The sequence below is a fragment of the Dama dama genome, chromosome 32 (assembly GCF_033118175.1).
Source record: "Dama dama isolate Ldn47 chromosome 32, ASM3311817v1, whole genome shotgun sequence".
Taxonomy (NCBI): domain Eukaryota; kingdom Metazoa; phylum Chordata; class Mammalia; order Artiodactyla; family Cervidae; genus Dama; species Dama dama.
The window spans coordinates 41,980,044-42,001,222 of NC_083712.1; the positions used below are offsets into that span (position 1 = coordinate 41,980,044).

At 53.1% G+C, this 21,179-nt stretch overlaps 1 protein-coding gene across 1 annotated transcript in view; it reads right to left on the minus strand.

Annotated features, from left to right (window-relative positions):
• The window catches only part of SFRP1 (secreted frizzled related protein 1), a 44,207-nt gene extending 26,469 nt beyond the window's left edge, over positions 1–17,738 (minus strand). The window contains exons 1-2 of the mRNA XM_061134429.1: positions 17,198–17,738; positions 12,212–12,289 (exon numbers count right to left, since the gene is read on the minus strand). Coding sequence (XP_060990412.1) covers positions 12,212–12,289; positions 17,198–17,723 — 604 coding nt within the window. The 5' untranslated portion in view covers positions 17,724–17,738. The remainder of the gene's footprint in view (positions 1–12,211; positions 12,290–17,197) is intronic.
• Between the last annotated feature and the right edge of the window lie 3,441 nt (positions 17,739–21,179).

A 21,179-nucleotide genomic window follows, 5' to 3' on the forward strand; every position in this document is an offset into this window, starting at 1 on the left:
CTGGAAGGGACTGCCTCCTTCCTCATGTCTCAACTCAGCCCTTGAGCCCCCCTGAGATTTGGCCAACATGAGCCCCAACAGGATATGGAGTCAGCTGCCAAAACACAGATCTTCTCTACCTGTGATTTATCTGAATCAGGTTCTGTCAACTTTAAAAAATACTGTTTGACACCATATGATATGACTTATATGTGGAATATAAAATACGACACAAACGAATTTATCTACCAAACAGAAACAGGCTCTCGGACATAGAGAATGGACTTGTGGTTGCCAAGGGGGGTGGAGGGTGGGGAGGGATGAATTGGGAGGCTGGGATGAGCAAACACAAACTATTACATAGAGACTGGATAGACAACAAGGTCTTACTGTAGAGCACAGAGAAGTATATTCAATATCCTAAGATAAAACCATAATGAAAAAGAATTTATATATATGTATAACTGAATGACTTTGCTATATAGCAGAAGCTAACACAACATTGTAAATCAGCTATATTTCAATAAAATAGCTTCTTTAAAAAAAAATTTGTTCAGTCGCGTCCAACTCTTTGTGACCCATGGACTGCAGCGTACCAGGCTTCCCTGTCTTTCACCATCTCCCAGAGTTTGCTCAAACTAATGTCCATTGAGTCAGTGATGCCATCCAACCATCTCATCCTCTGTCACCCTCTTCTCCTGCCTTCAATCTTTCTCAACGCAGGGTCTTTTCCAATGAGTCAGCTCTTTGCATTAAGTGGTCAAAGTTTGGGAGATTCAGCTTCAGCATCCATCAATCCTTCCAGTGAATATTCAGGGTTGATTTCTTCTAGGACTGATTGGTTTGATCTGCTTGCTGGACTGACTGGTTTGATCTCCTTTGCTGTCCAAGGGACTCTCGAGAGTCTTCTCCACCACCACAGTTCGAAAGCATCAATTCTTCAGCACTCAGCCTTTTTTATGGTCCAACTCTCACATCTGTACATGACTACTGGAAAAACCACAGCTTTGACTAGACAGACCTTTGACGACAAAGTGTCGTCTCTGCTTTTTAACATGCTGTCTAGTTTTGTCACAGCTTTTCTTCCAAGGAGCAAGCATCCTGGCAGGCTACAGTCCACAGGGTTGCACAAGAGTCAGACACAACTGAGTGACTAACCCTTTTCAATACTTGTTTTGAGTCCTAACTCCTTTCCCGCCCTCCTCTCCTGACATCAGGATGCCTGTCTTCACTGTCTGCTGTGCTGCCCTGTGCTTAGTCACTCAGTCATGTCTGACTCTCTGCGACCCCATGGACTACAGCCCACCAGGCTCCTCTGTCCATGGGGATTCTCCAGGCAAGAATCCCGGAGTGGGTTGCCATGCCCTTCTCTAGGGAATCTTCCCGACCCAGGGATCAAACCCAGGTCTCCCGCATTGCAGGTGGACTCTTTACCGTCTGAGCCACCATGGACTGTCTGCAGTCATCTTCATTTCCTCCAGAGCACCGCTCTGGATGTATCCAGCTCCCCGGTAGACCCTGCCATCCCACAGGCCTGTGAGTTAGAACCCAGCACCAAAGTAAGAAAACAGGGACAGACGAGCCTGGCCCTGGCCTGTCTCATCCTCCAGGTCCTCTGATCTGCTGACCCAATTGGGAGCTGAGGCTACAGGCAGCCACAGACACAGACCAAGAGGCCCCTGTGGAGCCTGCAGGAGGGGACTCGCTCCACAGAGGGGCGTCCAGCAGCTGCTGAGGGTTTCAAATGCTTATTCCAGGCCCCGTGTCCAGCTCTGCAGCCACAGTCACAGAAGTAGGGATTTCCTTCAGCCCTAACCCTAAGGGCTTCCCTGGTGGCTCAGAGGGTAAAGCGTCTGCCTGCAATGCAGGAGACCAGGCTTTGATCCCTGGGTCAGGAAGATCCTCTGGAGAAGGAAATGGCAACCCACTCCAGTATCCTTGCCTGGAGAATCCATTGGACGGAGGAGCCTGGTAGGCTACAGTCCATGGGCTCGCAGAGTCGGACACGACTGAGCGACTTCACTTTTACTTTCTTTCACTTTCAGCCCTAAAGCCAGCTCCAGAAGCCAACTGGATTTGCGGTGGAAGACATGGCAGCCAGTGAACTCATTTTCCGAGGGCTCACAGAGCGCAGAGAACACATCCGAGGGACCCCCGGGAGGAAACGTCCCAGGGCAACCGCCCATGGAAGGGCTGGAGAAAACAGGAGAGAGAAAAATCCCTCTGGTAATCCTGCCTGAATGAGAGCAAGCCTGGCTTAGGGAAGCTGCTTCCTAGTTTTTCCCCACTGCCAAAGTACTGTTTTGGCATCTCTCTCCAGCTCACAGACATCCTTTCAGAATCTGTGGTCAATGATTCCCCTTAATTCCTGCCCTAAAGAAATACTCCTTTATTCCCCTAAGTATCTGCAGGCCTGGAAGATTCCATTTCCCGCACAGCAATCCCTGAAGAGCTGTCGAAGCAGCCAGGCCTCCCACACCCACAGCCCCTCGAATGGCGAGGGGCTCAGTCATGAGCTCACGATACTCAGTCATGAGCACAGACCCCCATCCCCCCCCCCCCCCCCCCGCCAAAAGCCCTTGCAAACGTCATCTCTTCTCGGGTCCTTGCTTCCCCTCCCTGACCCACCAGGGATATCAGGATTGGCAGGATCCAGGACAGAGCCTGGGTCACAGGTGGTGCCCACAGACACCTTCCAACTCAGCCATGCCACGAGGACCCAACCAAGACCAGGGTGATCCAAACCTCCAGCCTCTGGGGCTGTCTAAGAACAAGCAGCTGATAACTCAGCCCCTCCCTGAAAGGTCACTATAAACATTGGCCGCAGTATCTTCCTCGGGAAGACCTAGAAGGCCTGGCCTCCTCCTGCTCCATCACCCCATTCATCCATTCATTCCCTCCCTCGCTCCAGGCCCCAGGCACACATGCCGCCCTCACAGGGCTGGACCTGCCCCCTCCTTAATCCCAAATGGAGCCCCCCAACCCCCAAGGAGCACAGCCAGAGACCCCCAGGAAGTATCTCAGCCTTCTGAGACCCTACGTCTAGCTCAGCAGAATCCACCAGGCACCACCCCCGACCTCCACGCCCCAGCTCCCAGATCATTCAACACACCCAGTCTCCAGCCAGTTGGGCTCAGCAGGTCTGTATTTGCAGAGAAGCCTAAGCTGGCCACTTGTGGACGGGCTGTGAGTGCAAGGCAGGCGGGAGCGGCCTGAGGCTGGCCGCCTCTGAGCCGGGGAGGCCGCGGTGCCAGCGCTAAGTGGCACCTGAGCCCAGGGAGGCCCACGACGTGGGAGCAGCTCCAGCACACAGGTGGACTCTGCCAGCCCGAGCCGGCCCTCGTGGCCCCACCAGCCAGGCTGCAAGGCCAGGGCCTCCGGGCTGTGGCGAGAGTGACAAAGCTGGTGACAGGCCGGGCCTTGGACAGCACAGAGCTGTAGCTCAAATATTTATCGTATGCATCTGGCTTTCACACAGAATCTGCCAGTTACCAGTGTTTACCTTGGTAGAAATTCACGGGAAACCTTCGTCTGAACAGGCCCGGAGTTTATTTTACTGCCAGATAAACAACTTTCTTTGATAAATCATCCATGTGACAGTGTTCCTGAAAGACTAAACAAAGATTTCAAGTGCAATCTATAGGCCTTTGAGCAGCCTTCCAAAGCTAATGCATGTTTAATTGGCTGCTCCAAGCAGGCTGGGGCAGGGTGAGGGCCTAGACGTCTCTTTGGCCACTTGCTCTCCTTTGAAAAATAAAGACGGATGGGAGCTTCTGGCTCATTTCTGCAAAACTGGAAGAAATTAGCCAATATTTAAATGCTCATTTGCTTCTGAATATGGCCTGTGTTTTAGCAAACGGGTGTGTATATCACAACTATCACAACTGCTAGGGGGAAAAAAATGTGAAAAACTAGCCAGAGGCAGTGCTTGGGAAAAGTGGACAACACCAAGGGCTGAAAGATCTCCCTTAGACTCAGTACATTATGAGCAGAAAAACTCTTATGAGGAATAAGATTTCTAAAAGCCACCCCAAAACAAATGAACAAAGTTCCGTGGGCGTGTCCTGGAATTAGCAAACACTCAGTCCGAGCTCCTTGTGCCCTGCGGTCATCATTATCCGATGACTTCAGTCTTACAGTGACTTTAGGGTGTCATCTAATTAAAGCCCAGACTGCCTAACTTCTAGTATGTATAGGGTTGCTTTTTGCTTGGTTTGCCTGGGTTTTGGTTTGTTTTTTGGTTATGTGAACTTTAGCACCTTGAAGCCATGTCAAGCTTTTAAAAGTTCTCCTAAACTGGTTTTGTGCAAGCTCCCTCCGGTTTAATCCTCTACTAACCAGAAATCCATCAGGACATTCCATTCCATTTCCTAACATTTCGTGCCAAGCAAGCTGATTTTATTAGCGCTCCAACCCTCCTACCGAGGCCTGTTTCCATCCTGAAACAATTCTTTCCAATAAGAAGAGATAATACTGGTCACGGCTGGAGCCGCTGCCATGGTCCAGGAACTGAATCCACTTGACTGACCCAATTCTCCTCCCAAAACAACCACACAGGAACCACTGCCCACAGATGATGGAGCCAGGCTCAGAGAGGTTAAGAGACTTCCTCGCGGTCACTCCACATATAAAGATGGGATTTCATCCCAGTCTCTCTGGCCCAAAGTTTATGTTCTTTCTCCTGGACGGCACGACCCAGCTCATGACAAAGAAACCAATGGATTACTGAGCCCCTTCCTTGTGTCAGGCACAGTCCGTTTATACCGGGCAGACTCTGAAAGTACCCAGTGCCCCTTCCCAGAAAGCTTCCTCTCCCATTCCTGGCAGAATGGGAACGCAAATGGGCATGAGAGGACATGAAGGAGGAAGGGTGTGGAATCCGAACCAGCTACCCAGCTAAGAGCTGCTGGGAACAAAAAACGGCAAGGGATGCCAGGTGGAGTAGCCTTGGGCCATCTGATGAGTAACGCCTTTATCTGAGTCTTATTTCCCTCCATCTGTAAGCTGACAGCCCTGGACTGGCTGATCTCTGAGGTTCCATCCAGCCCATCAGATCTTCACAACGACAAAGGGGTACGGAGGAGCAAGACAGCACCCAAGCAAATGGGTGGGCCTCCCGCCTCATCTCAGCTCATCCCTTACCCGCTCCTTCTCCACCCACCCCCAGAAAGGCTTGGGGGAACACAGGTGAACTCGAGGCTAAACCCTTCCCTTGCCCTCCTCCCTTCTCCATGACTGTTTATATACACATCGAACGATAAGGAGGACACGATGCTAAGTGAAATAAGCCAGACACATGAAAGGACAGACAGTGCAGGCTTCCACTCACATGCGGTACCTGAAATGGTCAGAGTCCTAGAGACAGAAAGTAGAGTGGGGGGTTCCCGGGACCTAGGGGGAGGCTGGAGGGGGGCGGGGGGGGTTGGTGTGATCACTGCCAGGGTAGAGAGTTTCAGTTTGGGATGAAGAAAAATATCCAAAAGGGACGGTGCTGCCTGCATCACACTGTGAATGCTTTAGATGCCACTGAACTAACTGTACACCTAAAAATGATGAAAGGGGTGCATTTTATGTTGTGTATATTTTATCACGGTAAGGTTTCTTTTTTTTTTTTTTTAAGGAGAGAGCAAGGCAGTGGATCGGAGCCACTCAACAGGATAATCAGGGGATGGCAGGTTGAAAACCACGTCAAAGGGCGCCCAAACCATGCAGTGTAGCAACTGACTGTCTCAAGAAATGACCTCGCGTCGAAGCTGCACTCATCACCAAAGAGGGGAAGCCATCATGTTCTGAACCAACACTGCCCCCACCTACAGCAACCATCCCAGCAGGAGGCCAGACACGGGATGGCTAGCTGGAAACAGCGCTTGGTTCTGGAGAGGTTTTGACCGAGAGCCTGTGAGCTGCAGCAGCCCTGGCTTCTCTGGTGAAGGGAGGCCTCGCCTGCCGGGGACAGAGGGCTGGACTGGGTTGGGCTACTCCACCCTTAGCAGGACCACCGGGATGGACAGTCAGTGAGTCTGGTCGGTATGGGGGCCCAGGCCTGGGTTCCTTACACCAGCTCATCTGCTCCTGAACAAAACCGATCCTGGGTATTAGCTGCCACTTCATGGGGAAACTGAGGCCTGGAGAGGTTCCAAGACTGCCCAACGTTGCCAGGTGTACGAACCAGGGCAGAAGGAGAAATGAACTCAGCCACCGCCGCCTGTGGATCCTGGCTTCTGAGTCTCTCTCAGTTCAGTATACGTCCTCAGGGTTGAGTATGCTAAAGAGACATCCGCCTCATCTAAGTATTTCCTGCCAGGAGACAAGGAAACGTGCAGAAGGGGTGCTCACAGAGGGGAAACTCGGCTCCTTTCCCAGCTTCTCCTCACGGCTCCTTGAGGTGGCTTCAGAGTGGAGAGTGGTACCCATCTGCCCGGGGCCTGATGCCGCCAGCCAGGCCCCCAGCTCTCCACTCGGAGTCCGTGCGTGAGCAGGGACTCACCATCATGACCCACCAGACCAGACCCATTCAAGGGCTTCAGGGACCCTCGAGGGTTCAGCCATGGACTCTGTACAGAACAAGCCACCCCAAGTCCCTGGAGGACTCAGGATGGACCGCGGGCTGACAGTGTCATTGCCAGGGCACCTATAGGGCTGACGCTGCGTTTCCCTGGACGTGAAAGGCCACACAAATCCTTCCAACTGTTACCAAACCTGTGCACGGGCTGCGTATTTCAGAGACCTCCAGGGACAACGAAAACCAGTTGCTTTCAGCCCAACAGCTCCACCCCGGGGTTACCTTGCCTTCGTCTGTGTGTCTGCTTAATTTTACTTCAACTGAGAGATGATAAATCAACTGAACTAGATTTCTGGATATTAGGGTTTGGTTTCGTTTTTGACATATACACTCAGTTACCCAAAACAGGGCAAGTACTTTCCCTCAAACTTAATAAACAAATTGCATATACTCGTTTGGAAAGGAGCTTTCTCCTTATATAAAAAAAGAAGGCCATAAACCACAAGGTCTGACTTTGTAGCACATGAACCATAATCAAAAAGAATATGAAAAAAATATATATGTATATATAAAAGACATATATGTATATATGTATATTTATGCATATAAAGTATATATAAGTTTATATATGAATCACTTCTCTGTACAGGGGAAATTAACACAACACTGTAAATCAGCTACACTTCTTTTTTTAAAAAAGAAGAAAACTGAAAAACAAAATAAAACCAATGCTCCATTTTCTGCCTACAAGGTGCATTTACTGCCAGAACAATATCATTTGTCTATTCACCAAGTTTCCATAAGAACTAGTAGAATGTAATAATAGCCAGAAAAGAGGATGGACAATGGTTAGGTCAAGGGGGGAAAAAAAAAAAAAGGCCACCCTGTACAATGAGTTGAAATGTAAGTCTAAATTATCCGAATTTTTATTCATCTGGGAATATTTTAATATTAAATGACTTTTACATTGTTTTTCTCACTTAAATACAGGCCAGTCTTATAATTTAAATGTACTTGTGCCCATTTAACAATTGTGAATGTTCAGGGAAGGCACTTTATGCACGCTGTAGAAAATCTAGGATTTGTACTCAGATGTATACGTCCCATCATTAATATTTTTGGACTTAAAAATTCCTATATTCATTGATCTTTGTGGATTTTCAGATGACGCATGCTAAAATCAAGCTGTGGTTGCTTAACAGAAAATAAGCTGGAAATTAAACCACTTAAAAAAAAAAAAAGAAGGCCAATTTCCATCTCCCAGTCATGTCCTGTCATCCATACATGAGTCCAACAAACTTTTATTTTATGCCTACCGTGGAACTGTGCAATCACCAATCTAAGTACACACAGGCCTTGTTTTGTTCATTTTAAGACAGATTCTTTTCACGTTTTAACACGAAGGATGTGTCCCCCTGGAGGACAAGGCACCGCACGTGTGATGGATGGTACATCTCGCAATCAAGGGGTGTCTTACATTAGGTAAAATGTGGTACCAGAGACAGACCCTGCTCTCAAGCAGCTTACAGACCTGCAACCACCCTGCTGGCAGCCACATCTCCTCCTCTGCGGGAGGAAACCCAAGGTTTGGCTTGGAAAGGCCGAGCCTACTTTTTGCGAGTAATCAAACATTCCGAGTAAAACTTTGCGCCTCCAAGCAGTAGCCCAGCCAAGACACCTTGAAAGCAGAGTGAGGCAGAGTGAGAACAAATTAGCGAAGATCCAGGAACCGCCAAGAATGTTTCTTCTAGGAAATACTCCCAAATGCTAACAGGGAGAGCCTTTTTTTATTCTTTCCTCTTTGACTCAGTTTAGCGTTGCAATGTACAGTTTTACTCTTTATGATGAAACATATAAATGAAAAAAAAAATGTTAAGAAGGCAAGAGAAATTTCTAGGGGGGCCGAGAAATCTTTTTCCACAGCCAGAAAATACCGGACTAACAAAGGGGCCACCTGAACTCTCAGAAAAGAAGAAGCCAGTACAAGAGGAAGCTGTGAACTGTCTCAGCAGAAGTATATGATTCTGCCCATTTCTACCAGAAAAGCTTAAAGGTGTTTACGGATCCAGAAGCTCGAGAGAGTGGCCAGTGCAGGGGGGTGGGGGTGGGGGGGTGGTCCTAGCCCCACAGCCATCATAAATCAGACCCTCCCATCCCCTGGGATAAGCTGAGCTGAAGGAAAGATGGTTATGGGCGCTGAGTTGTTAACAGCGGGATTACTAAGTGTGGCGGCTCGCAAATAATATATTGACCCCGTCCAAGAGAAAACAGCGGCACCCTGTTGTCATGGAGCAGGAAAAGCAGACCGAGAGCAAGAGAGCAGGCAGCGGGGGCCAGGCGTCCTGAATGGAGCCCAGCAGGCGCCCTGGCCGCCTAGCTGAATTCAGAACCTCTTCCCCGGCTAACTTTGGGCCGCCACACATCTGGGGCTTGATCCGGGCTGATCCAGCTGCATTCCTGAGCATCAGCCCACAGGTGTTTCTACTGAGGCTTTTCCCTGCCAGTGGGGGGCGGGAAAAAAATGTACTCTCCACTGCGGAGATACAGTGCGGGGCTGGAGAGAACCAGGGGGCAGGCAGAGCTGCCAGAGAGCCACAATCGCACCTCCCGGGGAGGCGGTAATGGGCCGGGTAAGGAGTCTGAGGATGACCGCTGGCAGGAGAGGGCTCGGGAGTGCTGACCCCGAAGGAATGGATCCCTTGTTCCCCGAGCTCCCAAAGAGCCTTCCAAAAAGCTGATGTCTTCCCACCGGGGATGTCAAGGCCGCTTAATGCAAAGTTTGATCCCTAGAGTGGGGAGTAAAGCATTCTTTTTCTTCTCGGCTGTGTATCAGCTTGCCTCGCTGCATTTCTTTGTCTCCTAACTGAATCCCATCAGCGTGGCTGACTGCCTCCCTCACTGGAAATGAGCTGAGCTAGGAAACACGTTTCTCAACAAGGCCGCATTCTCCAGGGTGCTGAGAAGGGCAGAGCTGAACTCAGCCCCTGCAGAGAGAGAGAGAGAGAAAACAAAACAAGTCCTCTCTATTGCCTTATGAGAACACAATACACACACCCACACACGCACACACACACACACGCACACCCATAAAAGTCTCTCCTGCATCCAGATAGGGAAGTCTGGCGTCCAGCCCCGAGGCTGTTCATCTTAAGTGGGAAAGGCAGCGTGTCAGAAAAAGAACACCAGGAGAGCAGGTCAGATTCCTTCTTTGTGAAATAAGTGGACTTGATAGGATGACCCAGAGGACCCAGGAGAACGCCAAAGTTCTAGGCGCTCAAGAAGGAAACCATCTCTGGGCCAAAGGAACACAGACCCAAACTGCTAATCAGACTGCCCAAGCCCGAACTGGCTATTAAAATAAGACACACTCCTTGAGCCCGCGCACTGCAGGGAGCAGGTGGCCAGCCGACCCAGCGGGGACCCACTGGGCACCCACTGTGGCGTGGGGGGGATTCATCTCCCCAGGCGGGTTACCCCAGCCCCCTGCAGACCCTTGCCCTTCACTCAAAGGTCAGCTTTCACATTCACATTCTTTCCCAAGGTTTGCCCCTTCAGCCCACGCCTAGGGAATGACTCTAGATTAACGAACTGCCACAAAGCCCCTCATCAAACTCAGGTTGGTGAGTTCGAGGGAATCGGAGCGGGAAGACAAGCGATTCTCTTCCCAAAGCGCCAGAACATCCTTTGCCCTGCTTCGCCAACAGCACCCCTTTCAGGCGGCGAGTTAGATGACTCCACGATTCTCTAGGAAACGACCGTTTCATGTCTGGTCGGGGTTAAAAATGAAATTTTTTAAAAATTAAATCTTCAGCTATGCTAGGTCCATATTTGGGGACATGGAGTCTAGCATAGAGCTCTGAGCTCAAGAAATGCTGAATGACCAACTGGACGCTGCCTCCTTCACACACTGGGTCCCAAGAGATGGGATCCCAGCATCAAGCATCCGCTCATACACCACCTTTCAGAGATGGCTCTAATAGGATTCCCTGGATTTGCTGAAGCATCAGGGAGTCAACTTCTCAGAGTGTGGTGATTTACACTATCAAAAGGGGATCGGTGAAATCTAAAAGCGGCCGCTGAGTATTATCCAACCCCTCTGCCCCATCCCCACCCTGGTCCCCCACCCCCTTCCCACTCCCACGAACCCCCCACCCACCCCCGCACAAAGAAGGATGCTTTGGGATGACAGCGGCCTGCAAGCTGATTCTTCCTGCCCCTCCCCCCTCCCCTTTGCAGCAAAAGGTTTCTGGTGAGGACTTCTGAGAGATTTTATTTATGGCCTTTTACTCAATGCCCAAATGCCTCTTTGGGAAGGAATCTCGCGCCATCTGTGGAAGGAAAGCTTGTCACTCCGTCAGGTTAGGCCCATGCAGACCCGCCAGCCTCACTGGGCGCTGGGGTCCCCTTGATGGAGCAAGAATGTGAGCCTCAGGAAGTCCCGGTCAGACAGAAGGAGCATCATCAGAGTTTGCAAACACTGCAAAAAGCACTGCAGGTGCTCTCTACAGCTTATTTGAAATTCATTGAAAATGGCAACCAGGACAAAGGATATGACTCAAACACAAGCGGCAGAAGGCAGGGCAGACAAACCTTCCTAGAGCTCCTCCACCAAGAACCAAAGAGGCAGGCAGAGATACTTCATGCAGAAACAGGGCAAGCGAAACGTGTGCATTCTCAAGGAGCTCTCCGGGCCAACTCCTGCCCGCAGTCACAGCGACAAATACAGAGACTACAAGTGTCACATGTACTGTTTCCTTCCGCTTTACACGTATGCAGCTCTGCAACAGCACTTAGTCAGCATGAGGCCCTTCATGTGCGTTACTATGCCTGGTTAATGAAAACCCACAATAGGTAGCCCTGGAGGGACATAAAGATCCCCTTTACCTGTCATTTACACTTTTCCTGGGAGGAATTCTGCAAGAGATCCAGCCTCAGGGACACCCTGGCTGGAATCGTGAGAACCTGTCCTTAGCAAAACAGCCCCCGGCGCCTCTATTTTATACGTAAGCTCCATACAAAATAGAGGCAGGCTGAAGAGAGCCGACCTTTCAAGAGGATGCAGTTCATGTTTACTTTTCCAGAGGACACACTCCCGAGGTGTCTGAGGCTCCATCTTCTGAGGAGCAGATGACAAGAACCGCCCTTGAAAGGTCCCCTGAGATCAGGCCCCAGGCCTGCATCCAGCCCTCCTCCTGGGGCTGCAAATGTGGACCCAGAATTCCCTTTTAACCCAGAGAGATTTGGGAAGAAGGGAGGAAAATTCCCCTCACTGTGGGAATGTCATTTTATTTGCCAGAAAGCAGGCGAGAGTCCCGGCCCCCATGGCCCTACACACCAATGACCCCCCTCCCCGATCCTGGGCGGCGTGGTGCTGACACCTAGGGGTGGATGGAAAAAGAGCCATGCGGGAAACCAGCCGGCAGCCTGGTTTTCCCCCAGCTCGCCCCAAATCTGCTTCCCTCCATGCCCAGAGAAGGTCCCCCCAAAAACCCACCCAGTGATCCCACACAGGGAAAAGCAGAAGCCAAGTTTGCCTTTTCATAAAAAGCAGCCAGTTCCCCTATCTAGTCTCCCAAATCAGCCTGAGAAAAGCAGCTGTCTGGGGAGAGGATGGAGGGAGAGAACACACATCTCCAAAAAGAAGCTCCAAAAGGCTCTGCTCCAGGGACTCAGACCAGGAGGAGCCAGGGATGCCCGACCTCCCGGAGGCAGCCTGGGCCGCTTTCTTACCAAACTCGCTGGCACAGAGGTGCTCGATTATGGCTTCCGATTTCAGCTCGTTGTCACACGGAGGACACACGGTTGTGCCTAGGAGAGGAAAGGGGAGGACAGGAGCTGAGTGACCGGGGGCGAGGATGGTGGAGGAGCTGCCCCCAGGGCAGACAGAGATCAGCCTCGGGACCAGGCTGGAAGCCGGTTAACGGTCTTCTGGAATTTCTGAAAGGCAATCCCAGAAAAGACGAGTCTTGGAAACCAAGGCAGATATCGAGTTCCTTGAAAATTCAGGGACTAGAGCTACTGCATATGGTACAGCTATTCACAACATTATCTGGGGCTGAACGGGGCGGGTCCTATGAATCGTGTCTTGATGTGGTGGGTCCCTGGGAAAAGCTGACTTGTAACCAAACACTTCTAGCCCAGTTTTTTGTTTGTTTGTTTCCTGTTTTCTCCCCTCCCCTTGAAATACCCACCTGATTCCTGCCCCACTCCTGTTTCCAAACTCCCCAATCCATCTGACCAGCTCTCCATGAGCCAAGAAACAAAATCAGCCAGACTCACAAAGTCCAACCACAGGCCCTGAACACCCCTGCCCAGAAGGGCTGCTGCAGATAGATCCCGCAGGGCGGGGAGCAGGAGCTGGGTGGGGGCTGGGGGGGCATCACCAGCCCTGCTGCCAAATGGAAGGACCGAGAGGGACGGGGAGACCCTCTGTTGGCGTTTTCACACCGTGAAGTGCTTTGATGAGGAAGTGTGTGTGCCGCAGGCAGGGGGGCAACTGGAGGCGGCTAGGCCCCGGGGGGAGGAAGCTTTGGAAGCCAGGGCCAGCGGTTCCTCCTGGCCAAATGCCGCAGATGCTGGAGGGGCCCTCCCCTGGGAGGTGAAGGGGCTCCGTGGAAGAGCTGGGAGAAAGCCACCCAGTGGAATCGCCAGAAGGGGAGGCGGCTTGTCACCGCCACCGCGACCACCATCCCACCATCCCACCGACAGCAGCAGCATCGCCTCCATCATCTATCAGACATCTTGGAGTTTTATCCAGGTTGCAGGAAAGCTTGAGCACATCCTAGGGGACCTCTATCCAGCACTGCACTGGAGCTCTGCGCAAGTCACAAAGGAGGGCGGTGTGCTGAGCGACCTCCACTCCCGTTAAGACTCTTCTTCCTCCCTTCCCCCTCCCTCTCTGTGGCTCCTACGGCAGCATCTCCTTGGCCCTGGAGCACTTCTGTGGTCCAGAGAAATGGGCAGAGCCTCCCACAGCAGACAGGGAGTCAGCTACAGCATTCTGGGGCCGGAGCCGCTGCCCCCCAGGGACACAGCTGGTCCCCCGAGCCCGGGAAGGGATGCCTGACCACACCCCGCTCCCAGGCAGGGTCACTGTGAGGCCCAGCAGAGGCCACAGGCTTTTGTCTTTGCTGGCAGACCCCTCTCCCACCTTGATGCTGGGCCCAGGGCCACGCACCGTCCAGACTCCTTCGGCAGCAGGAACCACTGCCTCGCTCCAAGCAGAAGACGGTGGGACTATCTTTGGACCCGGAGGCTGGAACTGTGCTTCTCAGCCGGAACTTAAGATGGGATTCCAGAGGTCATGTTTCTGACAAAAGGGAAACGCTTACCCGGAATTGTCCATCCTGGTTCTGGCTTCCAAGGGCAGAAAAATGGAAGGGTAGTCCCACCGTATGGGAAGGACCGAGGTACCGGCCTGGGGAGTGTGGACTGTGCTGGGGGACCTTCCTTGTTTGGGTTAAAAAAAAAATTTAACGGAAGTTATCACAGGGCAAAGTTCAATGAATATAATCTGGCCAAACAAGCGGCAGGGCAGGACTATCCGAACACAAACCCCGGGTGGCCTCGGCTCCCTCAGACCACTAGGTCTGGACTCCCCGAGTCCCCAACTTGACTGGCAGCCCAGGGCTCTGGACACCACTCTCACTGTTCTCAGCCCCATCGCCACGTCTGGCCCTCAGCGTCTCCCACGGGGGCAGGAGGTGGCTGGGGTGAGCTCAGTGTATTTTCCCCAGCCCGCCTCACCTTTTCTCACAGCCAGCTCTGAAGGGCAATATTAATCTGTGGCCTCTGGATTGTGCCGGGGCGGGGCAGCAGGCAGCCTGAGTGCAAAAAATCAAACCCACCCAGTCATCCATCAGAGAGGCAGGAGGAAATGGCTGTTTGTAGATGTATTTAAAATGTTTCAAGTGAAAGAAGCAAAAACCAAAAGGTGTTGTGTTTCATCAATATCTAAGGGGAAGAGGAGTGCAACACTGGAATCAGAAACACGTGGTGATTTTTTTTTTAAATCAATGCACACACATGCACACTGTACACACACACACACACACACACACAGCAGGTCTTCCCTGGCCAGCTCCTCAATACAGGGAAGGGACCCTAAGGAGGGCTCTAGGGAAGAATGAGGCACCGTGGCCTCTGCAATCTGTGCCTGAAACAGTCAGGCTGATTTAACGCACAACATGCCTAAACAATAACAAAATAAAACTAAAAGTATGTGCTCCTTCACGGAGCTTGAATCAGTAAAACCTGGCAGGGAGGAGAAATGACAGTGTATCAGCTTGGGAGTGCACGGGTCTAATGCAAGTGCAAGATTGAGAAATAACTTTTCTGTTAAAAAAAAAAAAAAAAGTGCTTCTCCCATAACCGATGCTAAAGCAGCTTAAGCCTCAGCTTTTTGGGGGTGCAAGGGAGCCTCCTTTGACTCATCTCATTATCAAGTTTACCTTAAATGATGTGTGGTCCCAAAGGCCTGCCCCAGTACCCTAAACAGTACTTGCCCCCCTATGTGAACAGAAGCCAGCCAGCTGGCATTCGGAGACAGGTCACTGCTTTGAAAATCCCATTTTAATTTTACAGAATAAAAAGAAATAAAGGATAAAAATGGGGCACGTGTACCTGGTCGCCTCCAAAAGTATCAGTTCTTATTCTGGGGGCATGAGCCATGAGGGATGAAGACCAGGAGTCTGGTCTCTCCCCCTGACCGGCGCACACACACACACACACACACACACACACACACGCACACACACACCCATCCTTCCCACTTCCAGGCTCAGCTGACAGCAGTGACCAGGCAGCCCCGGGGGACGCCTTTCGGGGGTTCCTCCCACTGAAGGGGCTGCAGTCCCGGGTAGGAGCAGGGCCTCCCGCAGAACCGGTCACCAAACACACGGTGGGGAGAACCAGGTCCCAAGTTCCACCCCAGACTGGTCCCTTCACGGCTGTGTGGCTGGTCCAGAGGGGCTACCTGAGCACTCCTGGGATGGAGGGAAGAGGGCAGATGGTGCCAAGGGCAGACTTCGGGGGGACCAGGGGGGGCGGCAGCCAAGGAGTAAATGGCTCCAAGAAGACAGCATGGATTTTGGTTTCCCTTCCCTCAACCACCCCTGCCTCTGGCGGGGGTGGGGGTCTTGTCCGTGCATAAGGAGGCACCCCAGCCAGTGCCCCCACCTGCCAAGTCCCCCTCGGAAGGTTTCTGTCTTCGCTTGTACCACACAGGGGCAGTTGGGGGTGGGCTCTGCCCCAGCAAAGCTGGCCGTGGTCTCTGGGGGTAGTGTTGGGCTTCTGTCCCAGAGGAAAGAAGGAAAATCCCGTGGGTTCTATCTGGACAGAACACCAAGGGCTTAGTCTGCTCCAGGTACCGGCAGCATCTCCCCAAAGGTGAAGCCTGAGCGGACCTCCAGGAAGGCCGAGCATGGGACCCAGACCTCGGGCTGTTGCCCTGTCCACCCATCAGGCCCAACTCCACACCCCCCACTCTGGACCTATTTCCGCCCTCCCTGAAATAAGGAAAGGCATTCAAATTTCAGGGTGCCCTTCCCCAGACTACCCAACCCTCACTCTGGGGAGCCTGCCCCGCAGGAGACATTCCTCCTCCGGCATCACTTGGAGATAAGCTGAGCCAGCAAGCAACAGGTTTTTCCACCCCCGCCCCCCCCCCGACACACACACACACACACACACACACACACACACACACACACCTTGAGCCCTGTCCTCCAAAAGCCCTGGAGACACCGGCCGGGTGCCCAGGGCACCCAGCTCCCCACCTCTGATCACTGGCAGCTCTTTGAGCCTCAACTCTGCTTCCGAAGAAGTCGGGATTGAATTCATTCCTCTCAAAGTTCAGGCAATGGTGCTGGGGTGTTGGTTTGTTGGGGATTTTCTTTTTCTTTTTTTTTTTTTGGCTTGTTAACTTGTTTTGCTCTGTCTTGTGGCCTGGGGGTGGGAGGTGGCGCCGTGATGTGCCTCCTCCCCCGTCAAGAGCTGCCCTTTAAGCGGGAGGGGTTCCGAGAACACCCGCCTGCCCATCCCCGGGGCTGTTAGGAAAGTCTTCAATTTGCGGTCCGCTCCCCAAGGAGAGAGGAACAATGAGCTAATGACAATTTTATCTTTCTAATTACCTGAGGATTTGTGTGAATGAGAGAAGCAGGGGGTATGCAAGAATGGGGGAGAAGAGTCTTTCCATCCACCCCCCTCCCTCAAGTCTCCCGAAGCTGTTACCTGAAAGGAGGAAACAGAAAGGCTTGCACTTTCTAAACTTTTTTTCTCAGCTCGTTTTGCACCAGTCCGGGAGCTACTTGGCTGAATGACTAGCTAAGAAAAGCGATTAAAAAAAAAAAAAAAATCCTCCTCGAACCTAAGAATATAAACAAAGCTGCACCTTAGCATTTGCTCGGCCTTCCTGAGCTTCCCAGATTTAGAGTTTGGGTTGTGTTTCCCGCCCCCAGCCCCGGGGGCATCTCGTCTGGGGGGGTTCAGAGCTCCGATGAGGACTCGGTTCCCTCCCAGGGGAGAAAAGCGCTCTCCTGGGACCCGGAGCTAAAGCTTTGTTTCCTGGAAACTGGATTCCCAGGGCAGCGGCTCCACGACCCGGAGCGGGTGCGCGCGCGGGGCTGCCCCGCCGGGCACCACCTCGGACGTCTCGCGGCCGTCGGGCAGGGCCACGTCCCCAGGCCCGGGGCGCAGCCCGGGGGACCCCCGCCTCACCTTGGGGCTTGGAGGCCTCGGTGGCGTTGGGCGGGGTCATGGCGATGCAGACGTCGCCCTCGGGGAACTTGTCGCACTTGAGCATCTCGGGCCAGTAGAAGCCGAAGAACTGCATGACCGGCTCGCACGAGTCGCGCACGGCCTCGCAGAGCCAGCGGCACGGGTAGATGGGCCGGTCCAGGCAGACGGGCGCGAAGAGCGAGCACAAGAAGACCTGGGTGCCGATGTGGCAGTTCTTGTTGAGCAGGGGCACCCAGCTGCTGGCCTGCTGCTTCACCTCGGCCATGGTCTCGTGCTCCAAAAGGTTGGGCAGCACCATCCGCTTGTAGCCCACGTTGTGGCACAGCCGCAGGTCGGCCGGGATGTCCACGCACTGCGGCGGCTTGGTGTAGAAGCGCCCGCTCTGGTAGGCGCCGATGTCCGACTGGAAGCTCACGTAGTCGTACTCGCTGGCCGAGCCCGCGGCCAGGAGCCCGGCGGCCAGCGCCAGCAGCGCGCCCGCCGCGGCCCAGCGCCCGCCGCCCATGCTCGGCGCCCCGGCCCCCGCGACGCGGGGCGTCCTCGGTGGTCTCCCCGCGCGCGTCCCGCCGCGAACTTGCAGGAGCCCACCCGCCCCACCCTGCACCCTCCCCGGCTCCGGGGACAAAAGGCGCCGTCCGCACCCGCGCCCGGCTGGGCGGCCGCGCGCTCCTGCCCGGCGCTGGCGGGGCGGCCCGGGAGAGCTGCGCTGGGAGGCGAGCGCGCGGCCCGAGTGCGGCCCAGGCGCCCGAGGCGGCGGGACCCGAGTGCCCGGCGCTCCCGCGGCCGAGCCCTCCGAGCCGCGCCGGCCAATCAGCGCCGGCCGCCGGGAGCGCTCCGGGCCCGCCCGTCAGTCACCCGCGCCGCCGGCCAATCGGCTCGCGGGCGGGAGGGCTCGGCTCCCAAGAACTCAGCGCAGGTCAACACCCCTTAAAAAACAAAACCAAAAATAAATAAATAAAAGAAGAAGGGGGGAAAACGAGGAAAACACAAAAAAAGAAAGAAAGCAAAAAGGAAGGGAGAGAGGGGTTGGAGAGAAGCGTGCGGAGGGTAAAAAGGATGCGCAACGCTGCAGCTAGCTTGAGTCAGATCTCAGGAAAGCAAGGACGCGTAACAGCACTTGCAAGTCCATGAGATAATCAAGACTTTTTTCTTTTTTTTTTTTTCTTTTTGACACTTTTCGCTAACTTAACGCAGCAGCAGACTGCTTTCTCGGTGTTGTTTTCTGTGACTGCAGTAGGAAAGCGGCCGTTGCCGGCGGACCCGGGCTCAGGAAGGCTGTAGCGAGGAAAGTCTGCCTTTCCATCCCGGGCCGGTGGAGCTCGGCTCCCGCGAAGACCCGGGGGAAGGTGGAGTCCGGCTGTTTGCTGGCTTTAAAAGGCAGCCGCGTTTCCAGGTGGGACAACCGGATGATGGCCCTCCGACAGTCCCGAGGCAGTGTGGAAGGGAAAGGTGCGCACAAAGGTGTTGATTTGGGGAGGACAATTGTGGGTTTTTTGTTGTAGTTTTTTTAAAGGAAAAGAAGAAGGGAAAAAAGAGCCCTGCTCAAGGCCCAGCCCGACAGCACGTCTGTGTGTGCACGCATATGCACATTGACATGTTTGTGGTCTAGAAAGCCAAAACATTAAAAACACATGTGCACTTATCAGCGTGGCTTGTGTAAATATCAAGTCCATCACTCAGGCACACATGCTACATTCAGAGCCAGCCCAGGAACCTCAAGTCAAAAACCAAGGGTTCCTGTTCAGGCAGAAGGCAAGAAAGAAGTCCCAGCAGAAACAGCCCTTTCTTTCCATCCAGCCCACCCCCGACCCCCACCATCACCCTGGAACAGAGGGTGGTCCCCCTGCCACCCTCCACCTCAGAGTCCCTGGGGATCCTTTGTAATGAGGCCCAAGCTCCAGAAAGCTGGGAGTGTGACCACAACCAACCCCAGGGACAGGCAAGAGCAACAACTGTCCCTGAGGCTGGCTGGGTCTCCACACTGCTTGTGTCCCAAAATGTGGGGTGAAGAGGAGGCTCAGAGAAAACTGCAGATCGCGTCTGAGTGGCGTGACACCACCCCAGGTGGCAAATGGGCCACAGAGCCCTAGCTGAAGGCAGACACCGGAGGAGGCGCTGCCTTGCTGTGGGAAGCTGACTTTGGACCCTGCAGACCAAATTTCTTGATGGACAGATTCCAAGTCAAACGACTCGAGTTTTTCGATGAAGAGAGGCTCTTAAAGCAGTCCTGCGCCTAAAGACATAGTGATGCCACTGTGCACCCAGGGAGTGTGTGCTGGTGGCCAACTTCTCCATCATTTCTAAGCTGATGAAAGGTGCTCTAAAGCAAGAGGGGCAATGTGGAGGAAAAGAGATGGGAGGAGAGCGAGACTCCTTCGGGTGGCAAAGGGTTAATCCCTAAACAATTGGTAATGCTCAGCCCAGAAGCTGGGGAAGACATTCCTCACAGGCAGAGAAGAGACCGCAGGAAACCAGGCAACTGTGTCTCAATTCAAGGGGCAGTTAGAGAAAAATGCAGTTTGGTAGGGGTCCTTTTCTCTCCCGGAGGCAGGCCCTCGGTCCCAAGGCAAATGTGCCTGTTTACTCACTCCCTGCAAAGAGTTGTGTTAGCAGATAACATCCTGTCACCTCTGGATGCAGGCTTCGCCCAGCCCTCACTCATGTCTGTTCTGTTTCCCCAAATGGTGGAAGGACCCATATGTCTGTCCCATATGAAAATTCGGGAAATTAGTTCATGGGACTGCCCCTCCATCAGTCGTTGGGGGTCTCGAGGCAGGAGTAAATGTCACAGTTCCATTCGTGGGAGGGCCTAGCCTAGGTCTGGTTGTTTCTGATTGATCACCCCCAAATAGTCTCAGCAATAGGCCTCTTGGGGCACCCAGGGACATGACTGTCCCTGGAAATACAGGGAGTATGAGTGCAACTAAGACCCCAGAATCTTAAACTCAGTGCATTTCTGGCTCCTCCCAAGGCCCAGCTGGAAAGGCAGGGTTCAAGTCTCAGTCCACTGACAGTCTTTAACCCACACCAAGGCTAGGGACTTCCCTGGTGGCTCAGACGGTAAAGCGTCTGCCTACAATGTAGAAGACCTGGGTTCGATCCCTGGGTCGGGAAGATCCCCTGGAGAAGGAAATGGCAACCCACTCCAGTATCCTTGCCTGGAAAATCCCATGGACAGAGGAACCTGGTAGGCTACAGTCCATGGGGTCGCAAAGAGTCGGACACGACTGAGAGACTTCACTTCACTTCACTTCAAGGCTAGGCTTCTACGGTCTGCAATGCTTAGAGTCATTCCACGGACGTCCCTGGTGGCTCAGAATCTGCCTTCAATGTGGGAGACCTTGGTTCCATCCCTGGGTTGGGAAGATCCCCTGGAGAGGGCATGGCAACCCACTCCAGTATTCTGGCCTGGAGAATCCCCATGAAGAGAGGAGCCTGGAGGGCTGCAGTCCATGGGATTGTAAAGAGTCAGACATGACTGAGCGACCAAGCACTGAACAGGACTCTGAGGGATGACTGCCAGCCCCAGTCAGTTCTCATGCTGTAAGACAGCGCCAGGCAGAATAGCCCGACACTCCGTATTTTAGAGGCGAATGCAGTTGTTGGGGTTTTGCAAGGGGCTGGGGAGGAGGGTTGTCCTTAGTCATGTCGTCAAAACTTTGCACTTCAAAGCCCAGTCTCCCCTCCGCTGGGCAAGAATGTGTGTGTGTGTGTGTGTGTGTGTGTGTGTGTAGAGGAGAAAGTTGTAGAACAAAGGTTCTTTAAACGTGCTATTGACATGACAGAGATCTCAGAAGCCAGGGGTCTCCAGAATGGGATCATGGACCAGGAGGCACACCTTTCCTTCTTAAATGAACAGGGGCGAAAATATACCTTCACATTTGTGTTTTTCATTTCCAAAAAGTTCTTATTTTCCCCACCTTGCCAGATGCCTGTACAAGAACATTGGGAGTGCGTCCAC